This window comes from Carassius gibelio, chromosome A4 (genome assembly GCF_023724105.1).
Source record: "Carassius gibelio isolate Cgi1373 ecotype wild population from Czech Republic chromosome A4, carGib1.2-hapl.c, whole genome shotgun sequence".
NCBI lineage: Eukaryota > Metazoa > Chordata > Actinopteri > Cypriniformes > Cyprinidae > Carassius > Carassius gibelio.
Window position 1 is genome coordinate 24,011,224 of NC_068374.1, and position 26,794 is coordinate 24,038,017.

Genomic DNA, 26,794 nt, shown 5'->3' on the forward strand with positions numbered 1-26,794 from the left:
ACATTTCTTAAAGGCACTGTTTATGTCATTCGAAAGAAAAACTTTTCTCCTATAAGCAAACATTCACTATAAGTGCACATTTAAGAAAAAGGTGAGTTATTATAAGCAACTGTTAGGATGTTTCAGCATCAAGAGGAAAGTTGTAAGATGTAAATCTGAATATCAAAGATAAACGTTTACTGCCAAAGCTGCCAAAACAAAGCATCTAAAATTAGATTTGGGATCCTTTTCCCATCACTGTCCTCCAGCTTCTATTTTAATACCAAACAAAGAGTTTATCTCAGTGTATTCACTCAATCAAACGGGCTATGGAAACGCGCTCTGTCCCTCACAGACAGCGCTAAAGAAACCTCATTATTCCAGTTGTCATAATCAACTAGCTTGTTTTTGTGCGTGACAGATGTGCAGTGGGCCTGAGTGGGCGGGGCTACATCATTGACAGCAATTTACAGGCTTTGCTCGGATGCGTTTGTTCACTCAGGTGCGGCAGGTGCGCGCGCGGGGAGCGGGCTTATCGCGAGCCGCGCTGTTGCTATGGGTCGGCAGCTCCGTTGCCACGGCGCCAACAAGAGACGGCTGGAGGCCCTTGATGGAGGGGGATCTTGTGAAGGGAAGAGAGTGAGGCTCCGCGCTTTTCGCAAGCGTTAAAACCGCGCAACCCGTGGAGACTGCTGCGCCACACCAGCTGTCTGATAAGAAGGGAAATTCAACAGATGCACGGGGCATGACTGACGGTGCTTCGTTTCACCATTGAGATGCTCTGAACAGAGTAAATCACTGTGAATTAATGCGCAGATGACACCACCTCGAGTGCATTTTACCCGCTGGACTTGGATCAATGCAGTCTGGCCGCACGAAATGGTTAAAAGCTGATTTTAAGTGTGAAGCAGCTGACAGGATAACCGATTGATTGACATCTGTGCGCGCGTCTCTGACTACATGATCTAGATACATGATCAAACCGTGGCCTGTGCGTAACGAGCCACCCAACAAGTTCAACAACTACATTAACGCATTTCCCTCCAAAATAACAATAAAATAGCTGTTGGGCATAAGTGGTTATATTTCATGACATTTGTTGAGCGTCCTCTCAAAGGAGATATGAGTGCGCATAGTGTGGTTGAAAATGGAAGGGTTCGGGTACACCCCCGCGTCATGCCCATGATAATGCCAACACACTCTACATACACCCCCCAAAACATCCATATGGCACACACACACACACACACACACACACACAGTTTTCAAACAGAGGAAAGACAAACAGAGAAATTACCTTGATGGTTTTCAAGGGTGTCCTCCGGTATGTACATGTTTTTGCTTTCATTTACCATATATGTGGTCCAGCTTTATCCGAAGGTGAATGAAGAAAAGGTTGTAAAAAAAAGGAGGGGGTAGGAAAAAACAACCCAAGGGAAAGAAAATGAAAGAAAAAACGGGGGAAGGAAAGATGAAAAACGCAAAGCGTAGGATATTCCTTCTCTTGCGGCTTAACTAATATTACCTGATCCCCATTATGGAGCTAAAGATCAGGAAAGGATAGTCGCAGGAACCACCTAAGAAAACGAACCGGTGCATCTTTGGAACATCCGGGCCCTACCTAAGAAACATGATACCAGCGCCGCTTGCTGATGATCGATAACCAAATCGGCGCGATTCGCTCGGAGTCGGTTCGAAAAAGGATGCTGCGAGAGCCTGGAGAAGCGCGGGAGAAGCGGGCGTAGGTTTCAGAGACCGTTTCAGAAAGCCCAGCAAAAGGTACAAAATTAGGTGTGTATATTCCAGATCTCACGGGCTTCGGTCTTCATATGTGATCGATTCCATCGGGAGGTGTTCCACAGCAGGCGTAGTTTGCGTCGCGCCTCGTTAGGAAACGGAGTGCAGAATCGGCCGCGTCCAGTCCATGTTGGAGAGAAAGGGGAGTAGACAGTCTGTGGCCCTGCGGAGAGAGAGCGCACACCAGCAGCCTCTCTGCAATGATCTGACGACCAGACCCCCTCCCCTGTAGACTCCCTGACTGCTTCCAGATGTGACTGCGCTAGAACAGGAGAATAAATCCTCCACGCTTTTCCACACGGCCTGTATCTCTTGAGGGGGAGAGAGCAAACTTGGGAAGATATAGAGTCGAATCGGCTCCAATAAGCGTATAGCCAGACTATGAAACGATTCAAGTTCTTTTACACTCATGCCAGAAGATGATTTGTACCATAACGAATCTGGCGTGGGAGACACGGTTCCATACACCATGTTTAGACATTATCCACTTCCTGCTGCCTGCCGGGATGCCACTTCTGGGAAGAATGCTGGGTTCCCCATCAGCAGGTGTCGGGGCTGATTTTTCCCTTCAGCTGAGGTTTAACCGGCCTGATCTTCCTGTGGCAGGACAGGCGGTTTCCTGGGCACTGGTGGGCTATGATAAAGGGGACCATGGGTCCTGGGAATTTCTGCAAGATGAATGAGAATCTTTCATCAGCAGACGGCCTAGTACGAATTTAGCAGGCCCTTCTCTGGTCCCTCCCTCCAGCCATGAGAAAACTTCACGTCCCAAGAGACATCCCCTGCCCCCAGATGATCATTTCTTGCTCGCGCTCTTGCTCTCTGCGCATCACAAGTGCAGATCTTGATTTTTCACAACAGTCAGAAGAATCATGAAACAAGTAGCAGGAAAGAGAGGTACTCGAAACGGCAGGTTTTCAGATGTCCCTCTGGATTCATGAAAAATATGTACGGCCAAGTTCTTTGATTGAATTTGGCTTTGAACAAAAGTTCATGACAGAGGTCAGCGATTTCCCCTCAGCATCCTCAAAATAATTGATTCACTTTGGTATGTTTATTCAAAGCACAGAGGAGACATACACAAAGTGGTTTTCAGTGCCACCCTGTAATCATGAGCGTCTGGGAATCCAGGGATTGAAAAAAAAAAATCACGGGCACCGGTACAGAAGGAAAACTGGTTAATGTGTCGCTTCAAAGATTACAAAATTCCTCCCGGCTTTCCAGACTCACATTTCAAATGTCAAGACGGATCATGTCTCTGTCTGAACACTGGATGTGATACAGCGGTGGCTGTGCTCTACAACCAAAGGCTTTTTTTAATAACACTATAATGAACCAATTAACTAAACTGAGGTGACATATCCCTCTACTGACTCTTACCCCACCATGTAATGAGAATTAAGTATACAGAACAGAAAGGTTTTATTTCTAAAATATAGGCTATGTTAGTTTATTAAGTCTACTTTTTTGGAAAGTTTTTTTTTTTTTCAGCTCAGCTGAGACATCATAAAAACTGCTTGGGCTGCTGTGCTCTCTGGAACAGGTCTGCAATCCTGCCGAGAACCAGGATAAATCACGAGGAACTGTATAGTGATGCCCTCTAGTGACAAATGAGTGAAGTGTCGGTGAGTAAATTGTTCTTTTACAAGGTGCACTTGCAAGTATAATATGACTGTCACCCTGAAGCAACCCTTTGCATCTTGCTCAAGGGGCACAATAGCATTCAGTTTCTAGGTTGCAACCTTAATGTAGAGTCCCTATCTGAAGCTTCTTTTAAGGGCGTAAATCTTTTTATGTTATGTTTATGTCGTATTGCCTGGCATGACAGATGTCGTGGATGATGCAAAAGCATGTACTAGGCTACTAGCACATTTTTAAAGTACATTATATTCAGTGAGATATGATAATTTTAATAAGTCAAAAGCTTGAGATAATATTGTGGGATATATTGAGATAGAGGGGGGGGGGGGTTCCTAAATGCGCTTTAAAATTACACTACGTTTAGCTATTAAAATTGCAGCAGGACACAGTAAGTCCTCTGGACTGCGGAATATGCAAACAAACAAACATTTACAAAAACGTTAAACTTCAAATCATGCCTACCAGAGGATGAACAATGCAGGAATACGAGAATTTCCAAACCTCAAGCGCTCCCCTGGACGCACAAACTCTGCAGCGTCCGCTCACTTTATTTAGTACCATGTACATGATGTAAATTAAAGGTCTGGCGGGCCTCAGGTGAGCGCGAGCCAGCTGCGGGGGGCGGGGCTTCAAGGGGCTCATCGCTTATTCTGTCTCCTCGATTACTTTTCCTGTGTGTCTGTTTGTGTGCGAGCTCAGCGATCGACTCGTTCTGTCTGGCCGTCAGCGCAAACATGGCGAGAGCTGGACCTTTTAGGAGTTCGAGAAGTTAAATAAAGCGATTTATTCGCGTTTTACAAATTTGCAGAACATTGCAAACGTGCACCAGGAGACCGGAACGTGAAATAAAGCGGTTCAGTCAGAGCTGAATCTCGTTTATATATATAATATATATTTAGCATTTGTGCGGTATATTTTAAGTGCAGGTAAGTTTCACTCCAGTCTGATCTATAACAGGGCAGCATAGTCTAATCATGGCCTCACTTATTTCATTTGTAGACATATGCAGGTATGGATTGTTTAATTATTAGTGGAAAGCATCAGTTATTGTTCATACACGGTTGGGGATTTGAACAAACCGCTAACTTCTAGTACCAAACTTTTTAGAGTTGTGCTACGGACATGAATGAATAATGCTATTACTTTTAGTTACTAGCGATCGGATTTACGGCTTTCAACAAACGAGGAACCCGAAGCAAATCTAGGGCACATAATATAATGAGACTTGAAGGTGGGCTCTTTTAGCTTCGAAAGACTCTGAACCACACAGCATCATTGCTTTAAAGTATACAGTTTATTTTATAACCTAATTTAAGCCTTGTTTACTGTATTAATTATGCACAAGTCTGATCTATTTATTTTGTTTAACGGCATCAAGGTAAATTTCTGATTTATTTATATATCAATTAAATGACTTGCACAGTTCTGATTTATTTATTTATTTATTAAACTTAAACTGGTTTGCATTCATGAAATATTTAAATGTGTCCACGCCTAATTGTTTTTTGAGCTTTGTTTGACTGTTGTCTACATTTATAACTAGGCCGGTGGATATCGTGCTGCTTTTGATCATAATTTGGACACACAAAACCGTGTGTATGCAGAAACAATATTTTACAAAACATTAAAAGCTGCAGTTTAAAGTTCAGTTCGTGCATTAAAATTAAGATTTATGCAGTGTAGTTAAAATATTCCTAATCGGCTGTGATGATAGTGATGCATGTAAACAATTGCTGAGCAGCCTTACAATTGTTTTAATTAAACACTGTCTGTAATCTCGGACATCTGCATGCTTTTATTTAAAAAAATCATATATTTTATTTACAGAACAGGACTGGAGCCATGACTGCAAGCACAGTTGGAGGCGGGAGCTGTTTATCCATGAGTCTGTCTGCCCTAAAGAGACTCGACCCCTACATTCACAGCATCACAGACCTGGCCAGCCAAGTAGCACTTTACACCTTCAACAACACCACCAATGAATGGGTAAATGATGATAAAAACACAGTCAATGACAGATAATGGATAGGTAGATAAACGACTATTGTAAAAAAATAAATTGTCCTTACATGTATGTTAGTTTATTTTTATTTTAAGGTAAATGTATATATATTTTATTTTCTGCAGGAAAAGACAGATGTGGAGGGAACTCTGTTTGTCTATAACAGGTTTGTATGTTTTCTGGTGTTTTCAGCAGTGAGGCGCACACACACACAATCTAACAAGCTTTAGTTTCCCACTCGTGCTGTGGATTCTAATGTCAGTTTTCTGCGCATCAGACTTGCCTCCCCCAGGCACGGCTTCACCATCCTGAATCGGCTGAGCATGGACAACCTGAGCGAGCCCATCACTAAAGACTTAGATTTCCAGCTGCAGCATCCGTTTCTCCTGTACAGGAACGCTCGCTGTAAGTCTCTCTGTTTGTGAGCTCTTACAGCTCAAATGCATCGCAGTAAAGCTAAAAGAGTAATACTGTATGATATTGCACATCATATGCAGATTTGGTGGATTGTTAAAGTTGTTTTTCATAAATGAATCCTTACATAATGTGGTGAGATTAAAGTATGTGTGTTAGAAACAATCATGTTATGACAGACGGGGTTAAAAATCCTCAATTTTGTAAATGCATTTATCCAAACATTGCATTCAAGATATTTTTTGACAAGTTCATGCGTTTTCTGTATATTGAATCTCATGCACCATGCTGTAATGCTTGAACTACAGGAATGCCTACATGAGGATTTTGGGAGATTGCCTCATTTAGTATATCTCTGCATTTAAGGAAATGTAAAATTCTGATGTTCAGCCCACAAAATGACTCTGTCTTGACCTCTGGTATTAAGAGCGGTCTTGGGGGATCTCATCATAATAAGTGGTCAACAGAGACATAAACTGAACTTCGGTGTTCAGTGGTTTATTGTCAGGTGAGTTGGTGGTCCTTCATTGCGTTTAAGCCCCAGGTATACTTTACTTTCTGAGTTTACCTCTCATGCTTAGTTGAGCACGCAAGTATGAGCATAGTATATGAGCAAGTATATTTTAGCATCCAGTGGCAATAGGATCACTTTAAACGGATGTTGATATCGGGTGTAAATCGAGCAGGATGAGCATCCAAAAAGTGAAGAACTTAACCGCTGTAAAAGTGTGTCTGAATCCAGAGAGCTGTCAGACTTGTGTGTGTGTGTGTGTGTGTGTAAGATCAGAGATCCTTGGCAGGCATGCCTGCATGAAAGGCCCCAGATCCACAGTGCCTTATATGGTGCAGAGAAGTGTGTGTGTGTGTGTGCGTTTCTCTTTCAGTTTGCTGCCAGCATCACAGACCCGACCAGCCAATACTGATTAGATAACAAGCCTCTCGCCCATGCACACGCTTCCAAGGAAATTTATGATAAAGAGACCAGCAAATAGAATGCATACGAAAAAGCCTTAAGTACTTCAAAAGTGCAAATAAGGAGAAAAGTTTGACCGTTTCTGATATCGATACAGTTTAATGCCCCCGTCAGCCATCGTTTTCAGGCAGCGTAAGATCTTAAATAACAAGTGGGGTATAACTGATATACCTTTTGTCAGAGAATAAAACTTGACTTTGTCCAGAGACCTCATTTTAGGCATTTGACCAAAAACCCATTAAAAATACCCAGACAACTGAACCGGAAGTGCGTTGCCAGGTTTCTGGACTCATTACTGCAGCACTCTGTTCGTGATTGTAGATATGGCTCCTATCCCTTGTTTAATGTAAGTCTAAGGAATCTTTTCCTGCTATATCATCCACCAGATGAAAACGAAGTCTGGTGACGTATAGCACACCTCTCCTCAGCAAAGCACATGGTTTGAGCTATTGCACAAACAGCACAAGTGTTACTTGTCAAACCTTTTTTTAATAGTTGAATACTTAGTATGGGCAATAATGGCTTTACAAACACTGTTAATAAGGTTTCAGACGACTGGAAGTCAGACCTACACTGTCCACCTTAAAGACACGGCTCTTCCTCGTGTGCAGAGGGTGCTGGATTCTGTCAGCTCGTCTCTTAAACAAATGCAGCGTTGTGCTTGTGATTTGCGACTGCGCAGCTGGAGACTTTCAGCCGGACTGTTGCGTGTGCAAAGCTCTTACCTCCTGGCCGCACGAACGTGTATCCCAGCTCTCTCTCCGACACCAGCTCCCCTTTGAAGCGCACCTCCACGTCCTCCTTCAGCCGCTCGTGCTTCAGCCTGCGGCGACCGAACAGCCCTCGCAGCATCTTTATTCTCTTCCTGAGACTGGAATCCTCGGGAGAGTGAAGCTTTGGTCTATTTGAAGTCAGTCAGAAGTTCACCATCACTGCTTGTGTGGATTGCGCTCCATTCAGTAAAACATGCAGCGAATGCAAAGGTGTGCATTTCAGGTCTGGTTTTTTTTTTCTCTCTCTCTCTTTGTTGTGTTTTATGTTTAACTTCAGGAGCGCTCGCAATGTCCTCTCATCGCTCTCTGTCCTACTCCTTGTTCTCCTCCCCCTGCTTTCTCACTCTCTCCAAGTTGTGTTCCTCAGTTCCCAGGCAGTGTTTTTTTGGGGTTTTTCCCCAGGCACTGACCCGCCTGGTGATCTCTGCTCTGAGAATGAACGGCTGTGGATACAGCACCCACTCTCTCTCTCTCTCTCTCTCTCTCTCTCTCTCTCTCTCTCTCTCTCTCTCTCTCTCTCTCTCTCTCTCTCTCTCTCCTCCTTTTACTGCCCTTATCTCTCTGCTACTTCTGGAGGTGACTGAAACCGGTCCTGTTTCAGCTGTCAGCACCAGGCTCTAAGTTTAGTTTATGAGGAACCAGAGTTTAAACGTATCACTGAAATCTCTATTAATTGTCCCTTATAAGGTTGTTCTTTAAAACGAACCCGATTGTGGATACAAGCATCAGAAGATACATCTTGGTCTTTAAAGACATTTTAGTGTCCTGGCACAGCAGTTGGCTCCAGTTCCGCTTGGGCACTTGGGAGTTTGGACTCTCTGGGAACGGAATGTCAGTTAAAGAGTGGAAAGTGCATGTATGCTGTCAGATCCAGTGGTCCATTTCCACTAATTCTGATGCTGGGTTCAAAGTTATTTCCTCATGATTGTCATTGGTTTTGACCGAATCTTTGATTAAGATTAACATTAATGTGTGTGTATATGTTTTTTTTGGGCAGTGTCCATCTTTGGCATCTGGTTCTACGATAAAGAAGACTGTCAGCGTATTGCAGAACTCATGAAGAAGTGAGTTTCTCCTCTTATCTCTATCGCACAACTTTTAATTCTGGTTCTGATTCTAATTCCATTAAGTTCCTAAATTCCCTTAATGATTCTTCTAACAAGTCTATGAAAAAAAAAAAACATAACCTATTTAACACATTTCTATGTTTTTTTGTTTTTCTAGAATGTGTTTCGTAATATAAAATGCCACAATAAATTTGAATATTGATTCAAGAGAGTCTACTCATAAGATTCATTCATCCCCGAAGTCATTCTGCAACCAATGAGGACGATGCGATAGAAAAATCTTGCCTTTGTATGACTCTGCGTAGAGATGTTTAACCCCAGGTGCACCCGAAGGCCCACTGTCTTGCATAGTTTAGCTCCAACACGTATGGCTAGAAGTTTGTGGTTATAAGATTGGCTGGTTCAAGTGTCTTAAATTGGGGGAGGAGCTAAACTCTGCCTCACCCCTGATTTAGAAGCACCCAATCTGTTTATCTCATCACAACAAGTTCCAACAATTTGTCTTTGTTATTTTGTTCTTGTTGCTACAGAGGAAACACTCTTATGTTATTTTAACACTTTCTTCGACATGGCAGATATTCAAAAGCTGTTAATGGAAACCAAATGCCAATACAACCTATTTTGGTTTTCTGCATAAAAATAAAAAAAAAAGCAAGTTTTGCAACCGTAGCTCTGACTTTCTCACAAACACACGCTATTTCTTGATGCTTGTCAGTTTGGCAGGACAGGAACAGCAGTTACAGGCGAAAATGGCTGTTGGCTCGGTCTCTCCGCGATCGGCAGAGCAGGGTGTGGATATAATGCAGATGCTCACTAAAGCACGGGATGACTATGACAAGGTAACACGCATGTCTTAATGTCTTTTTCTTTCTTGTAGGTGCTTCATACGCACTAGATGTCACCAGTGCACAGTGCATTTCTCCTACTTGGGTTTTCTCCCTCTCTTTTTAGGGAAAGCTCAGCGAGCCGAAAGAAATTGGCAGCGGTGGTGTCCTCTATGGAAGCCCCCATTTGATCAAACCCATACCCCTCAAACCAGCACAGGACACACACGTCCAGGGTCAAACGCAGCAGGTGTGAATACTTCTCAGTATGTTTGTGATGCAGCAGATGTAACATAAATGTAATATTGACATGCTTACACATAAAAAAAAGACACTTTCACTCTCTCAGGATACAGAGATGGAGTCAAAGCGCCTCTCGGTTGTCTCTTTGTTCGGGGCTCAGTCGAAACCAGACTCTGTCTCGCCACAGCCCACCTCAGCTGTCAGCAGGGTGGGTCCAACGCGGCCTGCGGTGGTCCGCTCGCTGTCTTATGATGACCCTTCTCTGGCAAGTGGCGCCGTGGTGTCCAACACCCCCTCACAGCACTGTCCAGCCATCCACAAGCTCATGTCTGGTTCTCTCCTGGAGCCTCTGTCTGAATCCCCAGAGAGTCGTCTGTGTGAAAACGGTGCAGTCCAGAACCAGCCCGACCCGATACAAAAACTCCTAATCAACCCTTTCCCTATGGCAGGGACTCCAGGGAATCAGTTAAATCAGGGAGAAAGTGGGGTGGGGCCCCAAATCCACCCTAAAGCTAAAGCCTCAGGGCCGGCCCCGCCTCAGCACTTACTCTACCTCCCAAATAAGGCACCCCCTGCTGGAATGGCAGGGAACATGGTGTCGCCACTTGAGCTTCTCCAAAGGCTCACATTGGTGCAGCAGGAGCAGGAGCAGGAGCTCCTACAGCCGAATCTCACCACCGGCAGCTCCGGTCTCAGCAAAACTAACTCGACACAGGTTAAATTAAATCTTTTTTTTTAGCTATTCTGATGAAACCGAATGCGTTTCCATTATGTTCCTCTCAGATAAGTAGTAAGTCATCTTGCAGCAGTATTTGTAACGTGTGATATAATATGTGCGGGTGCAGGTGAGCTCAGCGACTGGAGCCCCCACCCTCCTTCTGTCACCCAGCATGTTCACCCAGACCAAAGCCACGAGAGCAGAACTAGTCGAACCCAGGGCACTTAGCAGGACTCAGCTACAGGCCACACTGCTCCACCTCATCAAGGTCAGAACCAAACACATGACTATCTGTATTATTCCAGTACTGATCTATAATTTAGAGATGCACCAGTTTTTGGTGTGATTCTTTTTTTTTTTTTTGATGAATAGAAAGTTTAAAAGACAGTTTGCCTATGCAATAGAAATCTTTTAGAACATTACAGCATGTCTTTTATTAATTCATCATTGATTTGTACAGTAGTACATGTAGTGTGTTTGACTCTGACTCTGACTGCTGCTCTATGTCTAATGGGTTGGTCCTCTCATTCAGAATGATGCATCGTTCCTGGACACCATCTATGAAGCATATGTCTCCCGGCTCGCTACAGACTCCAGCTCAAAAGCTTTCTGAAGCAGGAAAACCATCTGGACACGTGCATACATACACGCAGCTTTCATGCTCCGAACCATCTCAGGACTACCCTGCTATTTTGAATGTAGCCTCCAATAAGTGGAGCACCTCCGCAGCAGATTCACAACAGGAAAACCAGTTTGATTGTGAATGATCGGAATATCAAATCACTTTTGAATTTTAGATGTTTCGATGTTGTTCGCAAAGGGCAATCTTAAGTATTTTAATATTTTCTGGAAGGAAGATTTTACTATGGATTTTATGTTTCGCTTTCATACAACAGGGCAAGAAATGTGTTGTGTTAAAATCTGAGTGGAAGGACATTCTTCTTTTTATGAAGGGATTTTTATCTTTGCATATCTGAACAGACCCACAAAAAGAAATAGCATGATGAATAACAAGATAAGGCTAACATGTCTGGATTCTTCATAGCTTTACAATCATCCCTTTACAAGCCAGGAGGAAAAAGTGTATTATTTTATATTTTAAAATGAAAATTGAAATGTACAAACAAAGCTGTACATAAGTATATATATTCTATTTTTCTATGGTTCTGTTCTTATATAAACATGCTGGAATATTTTTCTGTTACCTTAAAAAAAAAAAAAAAAACGATAAAAAAAAAATCATAAGTGTTTCCCAATCTGCAGATCAAACTGAAAACAAGCTGACAGTCACATTTTCTTCCGTTTTGGTTTTCATATTAAAATAATATCCCAACACCCCATATAGTGTATGTTCTGTTTTTTTTTTTTTTCTTATTAAAATTGAACATGCTACACGTGGATCTGTTTGAAAGGTTTCAGAATACCTCCAACCTTCAAATTGTTTTTGGTTAGTTTTTTTTTCATACGTTTATTCATCAAAGATGCAAAAAGCCAATAAAGACATGCAAAACGTTATAAAAGATTTCCCTTTTAAATGAATCCTATGAAATATCGATTAATCAAAGGCTCCTGAAAAGACTTAAGCAGCATAACTTTAAACTAATATTATTTGATAATGTTTTTACTGCATTTTGAATCATAATAAGCATAGAAGTATAGTATAGTATAATAAGCAAAGTAATCATAAGACTCTCAGAAACATCAAAACCTTTTTTTTACCAACCTTTAACTTTTTTATAACGTAATGTCTTATACAGCTCTCCATCAAATTTCAGATATTTTATGTTGCTTTATTCTAAACATTTGTACACTAATATGAATAATCATTTAATTCCAATGGTTGTTACCTGATCTACAGATGACAATCATTATCCGGGAATTACCCACGAGTGGAAAAGCTGTTGGGAACCCTGTTAACGAGACATCCTGCAGCCATCTGATATCTCCAGTTAATATCTGATTGTGTGGATGTATGAGCAAGCAGTCATAAGCATTAGCTCTGATGAACTCATAAGCAATCTCAAATAAGAGCTTTAATCTAAATGGTTGGCGAGGAGAGCATGTGTTAAGGATGAGAGATGCTAAACCTACCCTTCATCCTCGACTCCGTGTGTTGGATTCAACTGATTTTTATGGTTTATTCCGCTAATACACTATAATATTACGACCCAAAACAGGAAACGACGAGGATCATATGCATGTGTTTCCCGTCAAGTATTTCTGACTGTACTCCGAGTCTGTAATTACAGATCGGTTTTAAGTGTTTATGTTTGATATCGGTAGATATTCCTGACATTTAGATAAGGGGTTCTACGCCAAGATTTAATAACACAAACATAAAACAATCAAAAATCCTTCACAAGTGTCCTAGCCGGATACATGGTTAAAACACGGTGGAAGTATTTATAAATAAATATGCTAAAAATAGTAGGTTGCCTTCGATATGTGGGCTTTTAACAGAAATATGTACTTGGGTGAAGACTAATAGGTCAAAATAAGCTCTATTCTTCCACACACACACACACACACATTACCTTTTTGAATGTTAGTTTTTTTCTTTCTTTTTTTTTCTTGTCTTTTATACTCACCAAGTAAAAACTGTGATAATGTGAAGTATTACGATTTAAAATCACTGTTTTAAAGGAGTTGTGCTGCTTATTGAGCATTTATTTTAAGTAGAAATGTTTTATAATATTGAAATTGTCTTTATTGACACATTTCTCTGTTTAAAAGCACCTCGTTGAAAAAAAAAAAGTATGAATTCCTAAAAAAGAAAAATCATTTTTGATGCAATAAAGCAAATCCTCCTCTCTTGCAGTGTCAAATGTGTCATTCTATAATCACTTTCACTGTGTCAGCCTTCACTGTCAGACTGAAAGCCTGAAATCCTCAGCTCACATCTCCAAGCACAAACACACACACTCAGCGCGGGTGTGTGTCTGTCTGGAGGATGGAAGCTGTTATTTAGTGGGGAAAAAAAGAGCATGACACCTGGACACGTACACTCACAATCTAGTGTGTTCGTGTTTTAATAGAGCTTAAAATAAAGCAATGTAGTTATTACAATCATACTGCCGTTATCAAATGAGATTTCACTGGAGGATAGATGAATATTTTAAAGAAAAACATTACACATTTTATTAAAAAAATGACAGTATAGATTTATGTTAAAAAGGATTTCTATTTCAAACAAAGGTTTTAAATCTTTGTTTAAATCGCATCAAATAACACTGACACACAACATAGTTTCCAGAAAAATTTTCAGCAGCACAACTGTTTTAACGGTGATTAAAAAATCAGCATACTTAATGATTTCTGAAGGATCATGTGACTTTAAGGCCTGGAGTAATGACTGCTATGCCATCACAGGAATAAATGACATTTTTTAAATATATTCAAATATAAAACACTTATTTTAAATGTTAATAATTTCAAAATTATTTTACAGTTTCTGATCAAAGAAATGCATCCTTGGCGAGAATATAAGGGCGTTCTTTCATAAACAAAACACAAACACAAACAAAAAAATCTGACCCCAAACTTTCGCCAGTGCATGTACATCGTCTAAAAATAACTTTGGGACCAGTTGTTTACAAGAAAATGAAGTTAAGTAAACATCATAATTTATGTGCAGATTCCAGATTCAGATATTTTAAGTGTAGCTTCAGTGTCTAAATAAACTCTCTGTGCTTGAAAAATGTTGGTGCAAGGTTTAGTTTCCTTCTTTCCAGAAACACTAATAATCCTCTAACAGAAGGCCTCCTGTCACTCATCCTTTTCTCTTTCACTTTATCTCTCTATTTGAATACATCTGCCCCTCACCCACCCTTCATCTTCTCTGTCTCTCTCCCCTACTGTGGGAATGAACTGTAATCCACATGGATTATTAAAGTGGGGAGGTGTGTGAGTGTATCTGCCTCTCTTTCAGTTCCTCCCAGCTGTGTTGAACATAAAACGAGTGTGAAAGACATGTGGAACTGCAAAAGTTGCTAGCTGGCAAGTCAGTCCAACTGAAGACTCCATCCACTCTTAGAGGATTCATCTAAACTCTGTGGAAGAAAGAGTGTGATGAAGAGAATGAGGCAAGGATGAGATGGAAGCATCAAGAAGGGAAGATCAGGATTCTGGGAAGTTTTCTTTGTCACCCAAAAAAAACACTTTTGAAGCTTTCGAAGTGTCTTTTGGGCACAATCTGATATCAAGACCAGACTGGGATTACCACACACTGTTTGTCTTTAGGATCCGGTGAGCTGGAGATCGTACACGCTGCTGTTTTATGCACATGGCAAGGGGTTGATGGGAAGGATGAGTGCTGTTTTCATGTTGGACCATCCAAACAAGAGCTCAGATGAGGATACCGCCTGAAACGTGAGTTCAGTTCATCTCTGCACAAGTTTTGTTGTGTTATACCAACAACCCCAACAATACAAAATCTGCACGATGTAAGAGAGACCTTTAGCATTTTTGGTTCCTTTATTGCTAAATTCAACATAAATGTCTCACAATAAACTCAAAGTGAATAGATGAACCACTCCTTTGATTCTTCGTGCATAACTTCAGTATGTCTCCAAATCTCATCTTTATGCATTCAGGCCTGCACACCTCTGGTCACCCCTTGTGTAAAGCCGAAATACTGTAAGCTAAAGCTTAACCTCCACTCCGTTCATTCAAAATCCACACACACAGCCTGTCTGAACAGACTTTTTGGTCTCTATGAGAGCCAGTTAAGCTCCTGGAAGTCAAACTATGGAATAGTTGAGATAGTAAAAGATGAAAATGTGACTTTACCCCCTCATTTCAACCCTAGTCTTACCAAAAAGTAGTATACTTCGAGTTTATTTTATTAAGTATACTTAAGTAAAGTTCAAGTATATTTTTAAGTATACTTTACATATAGTATACAAATATCAGTGTTCTGTAGTATTAGTATTGAAACAGTACCAAGTGTACTGTTTCAATACTCCTTGGGAATAAATTGTCCCACTTTCTAGTATATAAAAGTATACTTAACAGTAGCAAACTTTGAGTACACTACTAATTTACCTCTGTGTTTGTAGTTTGTACTGCAATTATATACTAAAAGTGAACTTAAAGGTATACTGACAGTTTACTAATGAAATACTTCGTACACTTTGAAGTATAGTCTCAGTAAACTACTAGTTTAGTAGTTTATACTGCAAGTACACTCAAAAGTTTTCTTTAAGTGAACTTTACATCATACTTTAAGTATACTACTATGTCCCTATTTAGGTTTGAATTTGTATATAGTTTGTTATATGAATATCTGAACATACAAAACATTCAAAGAAAGAACAGAGTATCTGCTTGTAAACAAAAAACATTTTATTCTGGCTTCATGTATTCTGTTTTAAAAACACTTTAATGTGGGTAAGTTTAATAAAAAATAAAGAATAAAGACTATGAATTGAATTCAGAATGATAATCAAAACGTAGACGGAGTTGTTCAACACCCTAAAGCTTGACTTAATTATTACCTCTTCATCGGTCGACATTTTATTCCGTGACGTTACAGTTTTGATGCTGCTTCATGTCAGACGATCTTGTTAAATTACATGTGTTAGTATCTGGTGTTTCTTTTTTCTGCTTCACTTTCAGAAGATGTGTACTAGCGCCCTCTACCGTATAATAATGAAAACACGGATTCTAGGAGTATAGCTCAAATATATTTAGAATTTTTGTAAGTGTAAGTCAAGTATAATTAAATGTAATTTAAGTATATTTCTGAGAAGTACATACAAAGTAAACTAAAAGCATACTATCCTATTTTTGTTTGTTTGTTTAAAAGAAGTATACTAATAGCACACTTGAATAGACTTCAAAGCAATCAGGGATATATCTGATATTGTCCGATAATCTGCAGAGGAAGCAGGTTTTATCCGTAAATCACTGACTGCTGGTAAATCTCAGGTGCAGCTACAGTCTAGTTATCTCTGTTTGAATTTACTCTACACTCTAATTAACATTAGGTTGTACTGTTAACTATAGCCATGGTGCTAGCCTACAGACCAGTTTATATCTGACCTGAATAATGTGGGCGTTTTCACCTTTTATTAGTGCAGCACAACAGCAGGGTGTTCCTGAACAGTGCGGGAGGAGGAGGATTGACCTTCCCAGACTGCTGCATCTCATCCTCCCTCTATTCTTTTTCTCTCTTTTTTTCTTGTCTCTCTAATCTAAACTCAGAATAAAGCCTGGTACTCTGACAGTGTTGTGGATTATCCCTGTCTGACCTTGCGTTTCCCAGAAAATAACTGCACACCTCAAAACGTTCGTCAGCCAATCAGATTCAAGAATTCAAAGGCCCTGTAGTATAAGGGATAATGTACATCCAGCCAGTTGTTCTCGCAGAATAAACCCTTACAGGATGATGGTCTTGAAGGTAGATGAATTTGACCTTTAATTTGCTTTAATTCCACTTTTGTTGGATTCAGTCATTTATAACCTAGCTGTGACTACTGATGTGCTGTTCCCTTCTAAGAAGAGAGCTGTTTTCCTGAAAAAGTTTATATTTTTACACTACCATTAATGAAACTCCATTCAGCTGAGTAGTGCTTATATATATTAAAATCTCAGCTAAGTGTGACTCTTCTGGACTTATACTGTACGTCTTTGTAATCAGTCTTTGAATTGTTCTTACCAAAGGTCCCGGGAAGAATGTTTTCATTGGAAATGTTTCAGTTGAAGAAGGTAAAGGTTTTTTAGATCAGTACCCTGCAAAACAAAGATCATCTGTATGCCTCTGTTTACCGCCTTCTGTTAGCAATTCCTCTCAGCTGTGTTTTTTTTAATTTATTTTTTCTCTACAGGCCTGCATGTCACTATTGCTAATGAATGGTAGGTGTTATCGAAGGCCAAGGACCATATTAGGCTGTTTTTAACATCTGAAATGACGTAATATACTCTTATCTGATGGTTTTCGATATTTCAGGACATACTCTGCGACTGACATTAATACACATCATCGCAAACTGACACAGTTTCAGGCTGTGGTTCAGTACCTCACAGGGAAAGACCCAGACCTGATTTGGTGATATCCGCAGTTGAGTTCTGCTCTGTCTGTTCTTCAGGTGATGAAAGACTTCTGCAGCACACTCTGTTTGACGCAGTGGTCACAGATCTTATGGAAGTATTCTGGACCACACTGCTGCTCAACGCGTATGGGTAAAACTTCCCACCCACGCACACAGCGTCACAGACAAGTTTCAGAAGTCAAATACGTGCTCGCCCCTGACCTTTCTCACTCTTTTAACTCACCTCCGTCTTGTGCAGAATTGATGGGGGTTTGGAGACGGCGTTCCTGGGCACACGCTCCGGCCTCATGAGAATGATCAGATATGTCAGCAAAGAGAAACGTGTGGTGAAGTGAGTACCTTTAATCAAGAGCTCCTGCTGTCTGCGTCACGACCGTATCTGCATTGTCATAGGATTTCTTAAGGCCACCCACTCCAATAGCACTTCATATCACTTTCATCAGTATGCACTCTACAATACACTCATCACTGGGAAGATAAAGAGGAACAAGCAATAAAACATAATGTGGTATTAAGAGAATAAACTTTAGTTAGTGTGGTTATACAGTACATAAATCAACGAACAGACGCTAATCATATTAATATACATATAATCAGCGTAAATAAGGCACTGACTATAGTAGTTGAATCTGAATACTTGTAAAAGGTATATATATGTATATACATATACATACACACACACAATCATATGAATTTCTTTTTGATGGTTTCATTGCAGAAAATTCTTATCTCCGTCAGATAAGGAGAATATTTTAGTCTGGACCTTTTCCCTGTTTGGTATCGGCGTGCGGCAAAGAATCCAGCTGGACGCTTTTTGTACCATGTCCCAATAGAGGACAGCACACCAGGTAGCCTGCACCGTGCAGTCCACATCATACAGACTAGGAGGCTTTACATCCTGTTCAGAGTATCATGCTCAGTATATGTTTTTTCTTCTTCTTCTCATGCAGTGATAGCAGGTTTGTGATTGCTGTCACGTCTGTTGCAGTCTCTGTTAACCAAAAGACAGCAGTTGCAGGAGGTATGATTTTCCCTGGTTATTCTTATCTTTTAATATATTCATTTCTTCTATATTAGTCAGTGCTGATGACAAACCGCCCATTGAGATGCTATTATCTTTGTCCATTTTAAGAGTGTGTGAGCACATGTGCCCATGTAAGGATGTGCGACCATGTATGGAGTTCAAGTCCTCATGAACATCTCTTTTCCTCAACATTTGATTGTACTATTTCTTCTGTACTCATGAAAACACTCAAAACTCATTACTCGCATTAATGCATTATATAAGGAAAAGATCAGGAAGTCACTGGAAGTTATCTGCTAGCATTCTCATTCTTTTAAATCTATTTCATTATGTAAAAAAAAAAAAAAAAGCCAGTCGATGGAAAAAGATGCATTATAACACTGTAATGGTTGTTGTTATATTTTCCACCAGCAGGGGCCAACTAGACTGTGCTAATCAGTCAACGCTTGACCCCTTGGTATATTCATCCAGTTCAGATTTTGAATCCCGATCTCTAACCATTTTGTGTAAAACTTAAGAAGCATATTTTATTATCTTACTTTGAGCAGACTGTGTGTGAGTGCTCGGTGTATCTTACACTGCAACGTTTACGGAAATACATTCTTTATTCATTTATAACACAGAATTATATCACAGCTCACAAATCATATTTCAAACGGATTTTTATCAAGCGAAAATATAAAGGAGGATCTCATATCGGTATTAGAAAAAAGGTCAAGTGAAGAAAGGGTCACATCAATAAGCTATAACATATTAAACCAGAACTTCATAATGATCTTGAAGATGCTTTCAGCTCAGTCAAATGGGCAAATCCTTTCCCCTCATTCATCAATTGGGATTTATAAAGCCTTTATTTAGCGAGGGTGCGTAGTGGAGGGTGTGGTGTCCCTGCTCTTAAATGTAAAGCCAGGACAGAGAGTAAAGACACCCCAGCTGGGTCACTGCTCATTTATAAACCACCCTTTATATCCACTGAAATTACATCACGACTGCTCTGTCGGCTAATATTCAGATAAAGCACATCGCTGACGTTGTCAATAAACAAGCATGTGATCCCTTTTGAGAATATTTGCAATAAGTGCAATTTGACAGGAAAGTATTAGTCCAGCAGTGGCAAAAGTGCTTTTGTCTTTTTTTTTTTTTTTTTTTTTGTCTTTTTTCTTCAGAACAGAGGATACAGGGTTTGTGTTTTGTCGCCCCGTGCAGAGTACAGGCCTTTGACACATGCTGTATAAAACAAGAGCTAAATGAACCGTAATGGCAGGAGAGACCGCAGCCATTAGACAAAACTCCTCTCATTAATAATTCATGAGTTCTCTCTGAATTCTCTAACAGAGAATCTTTAAGAGTTCCTCTACAAAAGGAGTTTACACAGAAAACACAGGGAAACGTATACTCAATTTTTCCAATCAAGTTATTGTTCATAAGTAATTTGTAAGACACAGATTAAAATATATACATATATTCAACATACATTTGAATAAATGTATATCTGTACTTATATATATATATATATATATATATATATAATCAGCATATGGCTGCAAATATCACTGAACACCGAGACAAAGTCCTAGATCCTTAAGTGCTGGTGTGGGTATTCGCACATAAATTAGTTGTACTTTTGATTTACAACTTTTTGCCAGCAACCTTACCAGTAATTTGCATTGGTAATGAATAATGTGTGGGAAAGACTGTTGCTATAGTTACAATGGAACAGCATCTCCTAAATCCTGATGAGGTGGTGTGATATTTGCTCCACATCCCTTGTGCTTACAGCACATCCTTCCTATAGATGGCAGCATTGTGCAAACCACCCAATGACGTTGTTCCTCATGTTGACATTATTTAGCAACGTTATTTTCTGATTCGAAATTTTCAGTAATACTGAGGAAATGAATATGTTGGTTACGGTGTGATGCTGGTTTCTGACAGTCTTTGCCTTTTTCATGCAGTCGCTGCGTTTGATTTGCCGCATGAAAGCTTATACTGATAATATCTGTCGGCTTCTGAAAGCTCAAGTCAAATGAATCTGATTTAGTCTAAACAACTTCTGCCCTCAAGGAAAAGCGGATTATGCAAATTGGTCCACAAGCAGAAAATTGATCACACAGGCGCAATCGAAACTGGGGTCACATCACATCGTATAGAATATATTATAGCTGATAAATAAGGTGGGAATATTTCAAATATGATATGTGAGGGTTATGATGTTCAGTTCATACTGGGGTAGGGTTAAGTGTTAAAATTAAGGTTGGAGGTGAGTGCTGGAGGTTAGAGTTAGTGTTGAGGGTTTAATGTTTGGGTTGGAAGTAGAGCTGAAGGTTTAGGGTAGGAGTTGGATTTTGGATTAGTGATGGAGATTTATGGTAAGGGTAGAGATTCCCTTTGGTTGTTTATGGTTGTGGGTTCAGATTAGTGATAAAGGCTTTTGGTAAGGGTAGGGATTTGTGTTGGAGGTTTAGATTAGTGTTGGGGGTTAGGATTAGTGATGGAGGTTTATGGTAAGGGTAGGGGTTACTGCTGGAGGTTTGGGGATAAGGTTTGGGAGTAGAACTGGATGTGGTAGGTTAGGCTTGGTAGTATAGTTGGAAGTTTAGGATTACACCACGTCTACACCAAGCACAACAGTTGACAAGATTAAGGCTGTTTACACTTTGAAGTCAATATTCCAAATCAATCTGTCCTTTTTTTCGGAAGTAGAACAAGCCCATGTGGTATGTCAGAAATTGGGGCATAAATTTACGGTTAGGTTTCCGTGCCTTTCTGAATACGGATTCACTATTCGGCAGTAGCAGTAACAGTATTGATTATAATGAGTGTTACTGGCTTTTGATGGGATGTGCCACTTGCATGTGCGACCCGGTGTAGACAGTGTTAGAGGTGATGGTTATGGTTGGGGTTAGCATGAAAGGCTTAGGGTTAGAGTTGGGGACTTGGATTAGTTTTGAGAGGTTGTGATCAGAGTTATGATTTGGAGGTTTTGGTTGATGGTTAGGCTGCTACAGAGGCTAATGCTAATGACAGTACATGATCCTCTAGAAACATCATGGTTCAGAACTGTGAACAGCTGCATCCACGCCTCCTCTGCTGAGATCCTCTCAACACTGGAGAAGGGTGGGGGAGTTCTAAAGTGCTGAGTGGTCCCTCTTGTCCTGGGGCAAATAGGTCAAAGGTCATAGGCCAAAGTTTAGAGTTTGAGTAAAGTGTTAAGTCTGAGAGTCAGAGAGGGTCTCAGGAAGGGCAGAGAGACAGGAAACAGGGTTAATGAATCCTCCGCTGGTCAGCTTAATGATCATCAAATGTGCAGCTTCAACCAGTAAAGGGCTCTTTATATTTGTGGCTGACCTCTGAACTCTGACACCTCTTTCCATTCCCCTATGCTACTGATGAGATCTGTTTCTCCTCCGAATCGGCTTCTGCCTCTGCGTCACCCATCAACGGCTGCCTCTTCTTTAGCTCTCGCTGGTATTTTGCCATAAGTGAGGCATAAATGCAGCCATATGCTGCGGCAGCTACCATCATAATGCACACGATTCCACAGACCACACCAGCGATCACTACTGTACCGATCGCCCTGCGAACACTGACCGGCCGATAACGATGCTTTACACAGTCTGGTAGCTCCGCCTCCGTACGCACCACTGCACCTTCAGACGACGGAGTGGCTGTCCCTCGAAAACATGGTGGAGATCCACCCTTTGTGCTCCCAGCCCCGCCCCCATTCTCATCCTCCAATTGCAGACAGTAGTTGAACATCTCCACAGGAACGCCCCTGATGTCACGACCCCTTAAGTCCTTCGGAAGTGTACACTCAACGGCATCGACATTACCGCCTACGACAGAAAGCAACAGAGAAAGAGAAATCAAAATTTTAGCTCTCCGAGGTATACAACAGTCACCTCTAATGAATTTAAATGGCTGCTTTAAGCCCTCCAAACAGCACCGCACAGCTAGTAGGGTCAGCTCTTCAATTTGCATATGTTTGTATGAAAGTAAGAGCGGTAGCTGGTGTATAATTAATAATCCTGACATGCATACAGAAGCTCTGTTCCCAAACCTAGTGAGCCGCAATGCTGCCTGCTGCCTTCAAAGGCAGCATGTTAACTGTCATGGAACCTCATGAGTGACTTATTTGGAGTGCTCTATATAGGCAGCAACTCTGCATGCCACGCAATTTTTAAACTTTTTTTTGTGCACAGGAGAGTCCACACTCTTGATTGATTTAATGTGGTTTGAAAATGGCATCTCATCAAGCTAATTAAGCAATAATCCAGTATGGATTACGTACATAGCACACACAAAAATTGGGTAAAATAATCAAGTTGTTTTTGTTACACTGATCTATTTAGTATTGAATAATAATAATTTTTAATTGTTGCATTGTGGTATCTCCATGAAAATATACATGCAATGCTGCCTTAGAATTTGCTGAAAACAGAAGGCAGCATAAGTAAGATACTTATCTTCATGTCAAGAGAGCATCTATGATGCCTCAAAATGCTGCCTCCGTAGGCAGCTCACTAGGTTTTGGAGTCAGAGCCCACCATGACTGGAGTCTCTTTCTCACACACGCTAAAAGCTTTGTGACTCAGCCTCTCATGTCTGTTTCAGATCCCCCCTCCCTCTCAAAGCTACTCTGAGATAGAAAGAAATGAGTTTCTCTGACTTAGAGTGGAAGGATTGAGACACACTGAGAAAAATGGAAAGCGAGATGTATGGAAGATACGAAGAAGATGCTTCTCTGCATCACAATGATTTTTGGGGTTTTGCCACATTTCGTTGCCAGCGGTAGACAAAAATAGACAGGAAATTATTAGGGAAAGTTGCTACATGTCCTACAATATGTCTGGTGTATATGCACTTACCATTAGCTTACAGCTCAATCTGTTTAAAGGCTTGATAAAGCTTTTATTTTTTACTGATGATTTCTAAATTCTCATTGGTTGAGCCACATTCAAAGCCCTTGTAAAATGCCTATGAACTATATTACTTTATTTATTGAACAATATTATCATACTGCTTTTGTCACTGCTTTAAAGGCACAATGTGTCACTGAAGACAGTGACTTTAAATGTGTTTTACACAGTTCACTTTGGACTGTGACAAAGAACACCCCTTACTTAAGGTTCAGTAATGCACAGCCTCATGTGGCTTATTTCTTAAAGGATGTGTTTGTACACCTGCAGAGAATCAAAGCCCCCACATATAGAGTCCTCACCTCGATATATCAGCCACTCCATCCAGTGTTTGAAGTCTCTCAGATTGCAGTCACACTCCCAGGGGTTCATGCCCAGCTCCAGGTGCTGAAGGTTGACGAGAGGCTCAAATGTGGGTCTCTCCAGAGCGTGAAGTCTGTTCCCAGCCAAGGAGAGCCAGGTCAGCCCTTGCAGCTCATCCAGCAGGCCCAGCGGCACAGCGGCCAAGCCGTTCAGAGACAGATCCAGTCTCCGCAGCTGGGTCAGGCCGCGAAACAACTCGCGATCCAAAACCGTCAGGCTGTTGTTACACAAACTCAGATTGCTCAGGTTATTCAGCTCACGGAACAGTCTGGAAGGCAGGTTGTCCAGATAGTTATTGGACAGGTCAAGTGTCTTCAGGGTGCTTAGATTGGCGAAGACAGAGACGGGAAGGGAGGAGAGGCGGTTATTGGCCAGAAGGAGGGTATGTGTGCCCTCCGGGAGAGTAGTGAGAGCAGGCACAGATATTAAACTCCGCCCACTGCAGTTAGCTTCCAGTGAGTTACACACACACTTTGAAGGACAGCCAGCACATAACTGCAGTAATGTAGCACACACACTCAGCACACCTAGAAGACCTGTATGAAAGAAGAAAAACAGAAGTGTATGAAAGAGTTTGAAAGAGTCGACATAAACCATTTCTTCCTGAAAGCTGCTTTGAGTGTTCTGAAAGACGTGACAGGTGTTGATTTTATGCCACTGTGAATCACAGGTACAGTATTTAATGAAGGGGAGCAGTGCTCAACAGAACTGAACCTGTAGCTGCTGCTCCCACTACACTATTTTAAACTGGTGCCTATGTGATCATAAAAACAGACCTCTAGACAGCAGTATTTTTGTTGACGTTGCTGTAAGTAGCTGCTATCTGTTGCAGCACCTTCAGGCTATTTTTTTTTAAATTTGTTTATTGTGCGCTCTTAATGTGTTATTTTTCAGCAAAATTAATATTGTGTTATTACTTACTTGCCTTCATGTCGCTTCAAAACTGTATGACTTGTTTCCTCCTTAGTACACAACAGAGGATATATACTGCAGATGCAAGTCCGAAATGCTTTTTTATCAATAGAGACTGGAACTGTCGAGCTCCTAAAATGATAAAAATTACTTGTGTGCTATATTTAAAGTCTTCTGAAGTCATACGCTTGCTTTGTTTGAGGAAAAGACCCAAATTTAACTTGCTATTTACTGAAAATCAATAACGGCACACACAAAACTTTCAATATGTGAATGTGAGTGTGAATGGAAACTGAGTGCAAATGAGATTTGAGAATGACTTTGAGTAAATAAGGGTGAGTAAATGACGACAATTCAGTTATTTCTTTGTGGTTTCTTGAATGGGGTCCTTGAGTTGGCTAAATGGTTACTTGTTGGCTGATATAACAAATACTTGAAATCAGTATTAGTTTCTCTTTAACCTATCAATAAATAGGTTTCTTTAATGCAACTACAGTGGTTCTCAAATGGTGGGTTGCACCTAAATTTGGGTAATAGGCTGTTTCGACCCCGTATTGGACAAGCGTCCGATAGGATTAAAGGTAGCAGGGAAAACAATGCATTGGCTAAAGAAATAAATAGGGAGTAGATATATATAATTTTTATATCTTTGCATGTTTTTTGGGCCTATGCAGCTTCAACAATAAATTTCACTGTGCGATTTTAAGCACATTTTTGTTAACTTTTATAACATAAACTATTCCTTTACTTTGTTGGCTCACCATTAACCACTGAACTAGAGTCAAATGTAATTTGTGGGACCTAAAAAGGTTCTCCTATGGCATCCGCTTTTCCGTTTTAAATGAACATGTATGATGGGAATATAATGTGGCTCAGAGTTAAACAAAGAACGTCCTCTGCTCTGCCGTGACAAAATAAACATTTGTCAACTGTTCGTCACCTCTCTCTTTTGTGCAGCTGTGTAAGAGGGTGGGGAGCAATGTTTCTCTGTGTGTGTGAAACAATCACATGCTATCAATGGATATGAAGGTTTTAAATGTTGCGTTCCCAGTTGTCTCGTTGCTGATTGTGTGTGTGTGTGTGTGTGGAAGTTTGAGAGCAGACAGATGCAGTTACAGCACTCAGATATCTGATCCTGACCAGCCTCAACACCCTGATCCCTCTGTAATCAGAGATACATACAATCATCACCACACACTCTCTCATACACACTCACACAGTTCTGCGTAATCTCCATAATTAACCCGTCCTTCTAAACTATGCAGTTGTGAATGATTCTAGAATTGCTGTTTTGGCCCATCAACCTTCAATTTCCAGTGTATCTTTTTTTTTCTCTATTCACTTCTTTTCGGCTGAGAACAAATGTGTGTCAGCTCATCAGGATAGACGGCTGATATCGAAACACAATGTTCTTTCTCTGTGTCCATGTTGCTTGAAAAAGTCCTGTAGCCACAAAGAAGGCTGGAGGTCAGTGGCGAGGATGGAAACCTCCTATCGAGTAGATCTAGTTTAAAATAGAATGAACGTGTATTCTGTGCCTAAACTACAATTTTATGAAGTTTCCCTCTTTTCTTAGCTGTTAGGATTTGCTTATTTTAACAGGAGGACTCCAGTTCCCAGATGAAATAAAGAAAAGATGCTGGTTGCTTCTTTCCATGCACTGAAAATCTAAAGGGGTCTGCAGCTTTAAAACAACAAAATAACTCAAAAGCACCATACAAATTGTTAATATGACTTAAATACTCTATATTCTATACTCTATAGTCTTTTGAAGCCATAATGTAGTGAGACTATATTCACTATTCATTTTGGCTACTGGCCACCATTTGATGGTGATTTGTCATTCTGGAGCTCCTCGTTCACGTTTAGTAAATTGAAAGGACTGGCTAGTATATTCTTTCAAAAAGCTTTGTGTTTCCCAGAAAAATAAAAGCTATATGGACTAAGTATGGACTTACAATACAGATTTGAAGTATGACACTATACCATAAAATAAATATTTCCACTATACAGTAGTATGTCACAATGCAGCAGAACTCTCTCTCTCTCTCTCTCTCTCTGTGTGTGTGTGTGTTGCCTCTGCTTTGCTTCAT

The 26,794-nt window shown here is 40.5% G+C and overlaps 4 protein-coding genes across 12 annotated transcripts in view; 2 read left to right on the forward strand and 2 right to left on the reverse strand.

The window, feature by feature from the left end:
• The window catches only part of LOC127973732 (voltage-dependent L-type calcium channel subunit alpha-1C), a 124,499-nt gene extending 116,528 nt beyond the window's left edge, over positions 1 to 7,971 (reverse strand). For both annotated transcript variants that reach the window (XM_052577392.1, XM_052577391.1), the window contains exon 1: positions 7,532 to 7,971. In XM_052577392.1, the coding sequence (XP_052433352.1) occupies positions 7,532 to 7,658 (127 nt within the window). In that variant the 5' untranslated portion in view covers positions 7,659 to 7,971. The remainder of the gene's footprint in view (positions 1 to 7,531) is intronic.
• LOC127973759 (mRNA-decapping enzyme 1B) lies at positions 4,105 to 11,771 on the forward strand. 5 transcript variants are annotated; one of them, XM_052577397.1, is made up of 11 exons: positions 4,105 to 4,343; positions 5,245 to 5,403; positions 5,545 to 5,585; positions 5,697 to 5,824; positions 8,577 to 8,643; positions 9,362 to 9,485; positions 9,598 to 9,720; positions 9,802 to 9,978; positions 10,060 to 10,428; positions 10,559 to 10,699; positions 10,964 to 11,771. In XM_052577397.1, exons 2-11 carry the CDS (start codon positions 5,260 to 5,262, stop codon positions 11,042 to 11,044), a joined length of 1,395 nt encoding a protein of 464 aa, XP_052433357.1. In that variant the 5' UTR covers positions 4,105 to 4,343; positions 5,245 to 5,259; the 3' UTR covers positions 11,045 to 11,771. The 5 variants fall into 5 exon arrangements, with proteins under 5 accessions (XP_052433357.1, XP_052433353.1, XP_052433355.1 ...); XM_052577393.1 differs by having other exon boundaries at positions 9,802 to 10,428; XM_052577395.1 differs by having other exon boundaries at positions 9,820 to 10,428.
• A 2,776-nt stretch (positions 11,772 to 14,547) lies between these two features.
• On the forward strand, positions 14,548 to 18,331 carry LOC127974032 (voltage-dependent calcium channel subunit alpha-2/delta-4-like). Its single transcript, XM_052577410.1, has 4 exons — positions 14,548 to 14,799; positions 17,520 to 17,613; positions 17,722 to 17,814; positions 18,202 to 18,331. The coding sequence occupies exons 2-4, from the start codon at positions 17,573 to 17,575 to the stop codon at positions 18,314 to 18,316; spliced, it is 249 nt and encodes an 82-aa protein (XP_052433370.1). The 5' UTR covers positions 14,548 to 14,799; positions 17,520 to 17,572; the 3' UTR covers positions 18,317 to 18,331.
• Positions 18,332 to 19,093: 762 nt separating this feature from the next.
• LOC127973903 (leucine-rich repeat and transmembrane domain-containing protein 2-like) overlaps positions 19,094 to 26,794 on the reverse strand; it is a 42,051-nt gene continuing 34,350 nt past the window's right edge. For all 4 annotated transcript variants that reach the window (XM_052577402.1, XM_052577404.1, XM_052577403.1 and 1 more), the window contains 2 exons: positions 23,729 to 24,325; positions 19,094 to 22,343 (listed from right to left, as the gene is read on the reverse strand). In XM_052577402.1, the coding sequence (XP_052433362.1) occupies positions 21,886 to 22,343; positions 23,729 to 24,325 (1,055 nt within the window). In that variant the 3' untranslated portion in view covers positions 19,094 to 21,885. The remainder of the gene's footprint in view (positions 22,344 to 23,728; positions 24,326 to 26,794) is intronic.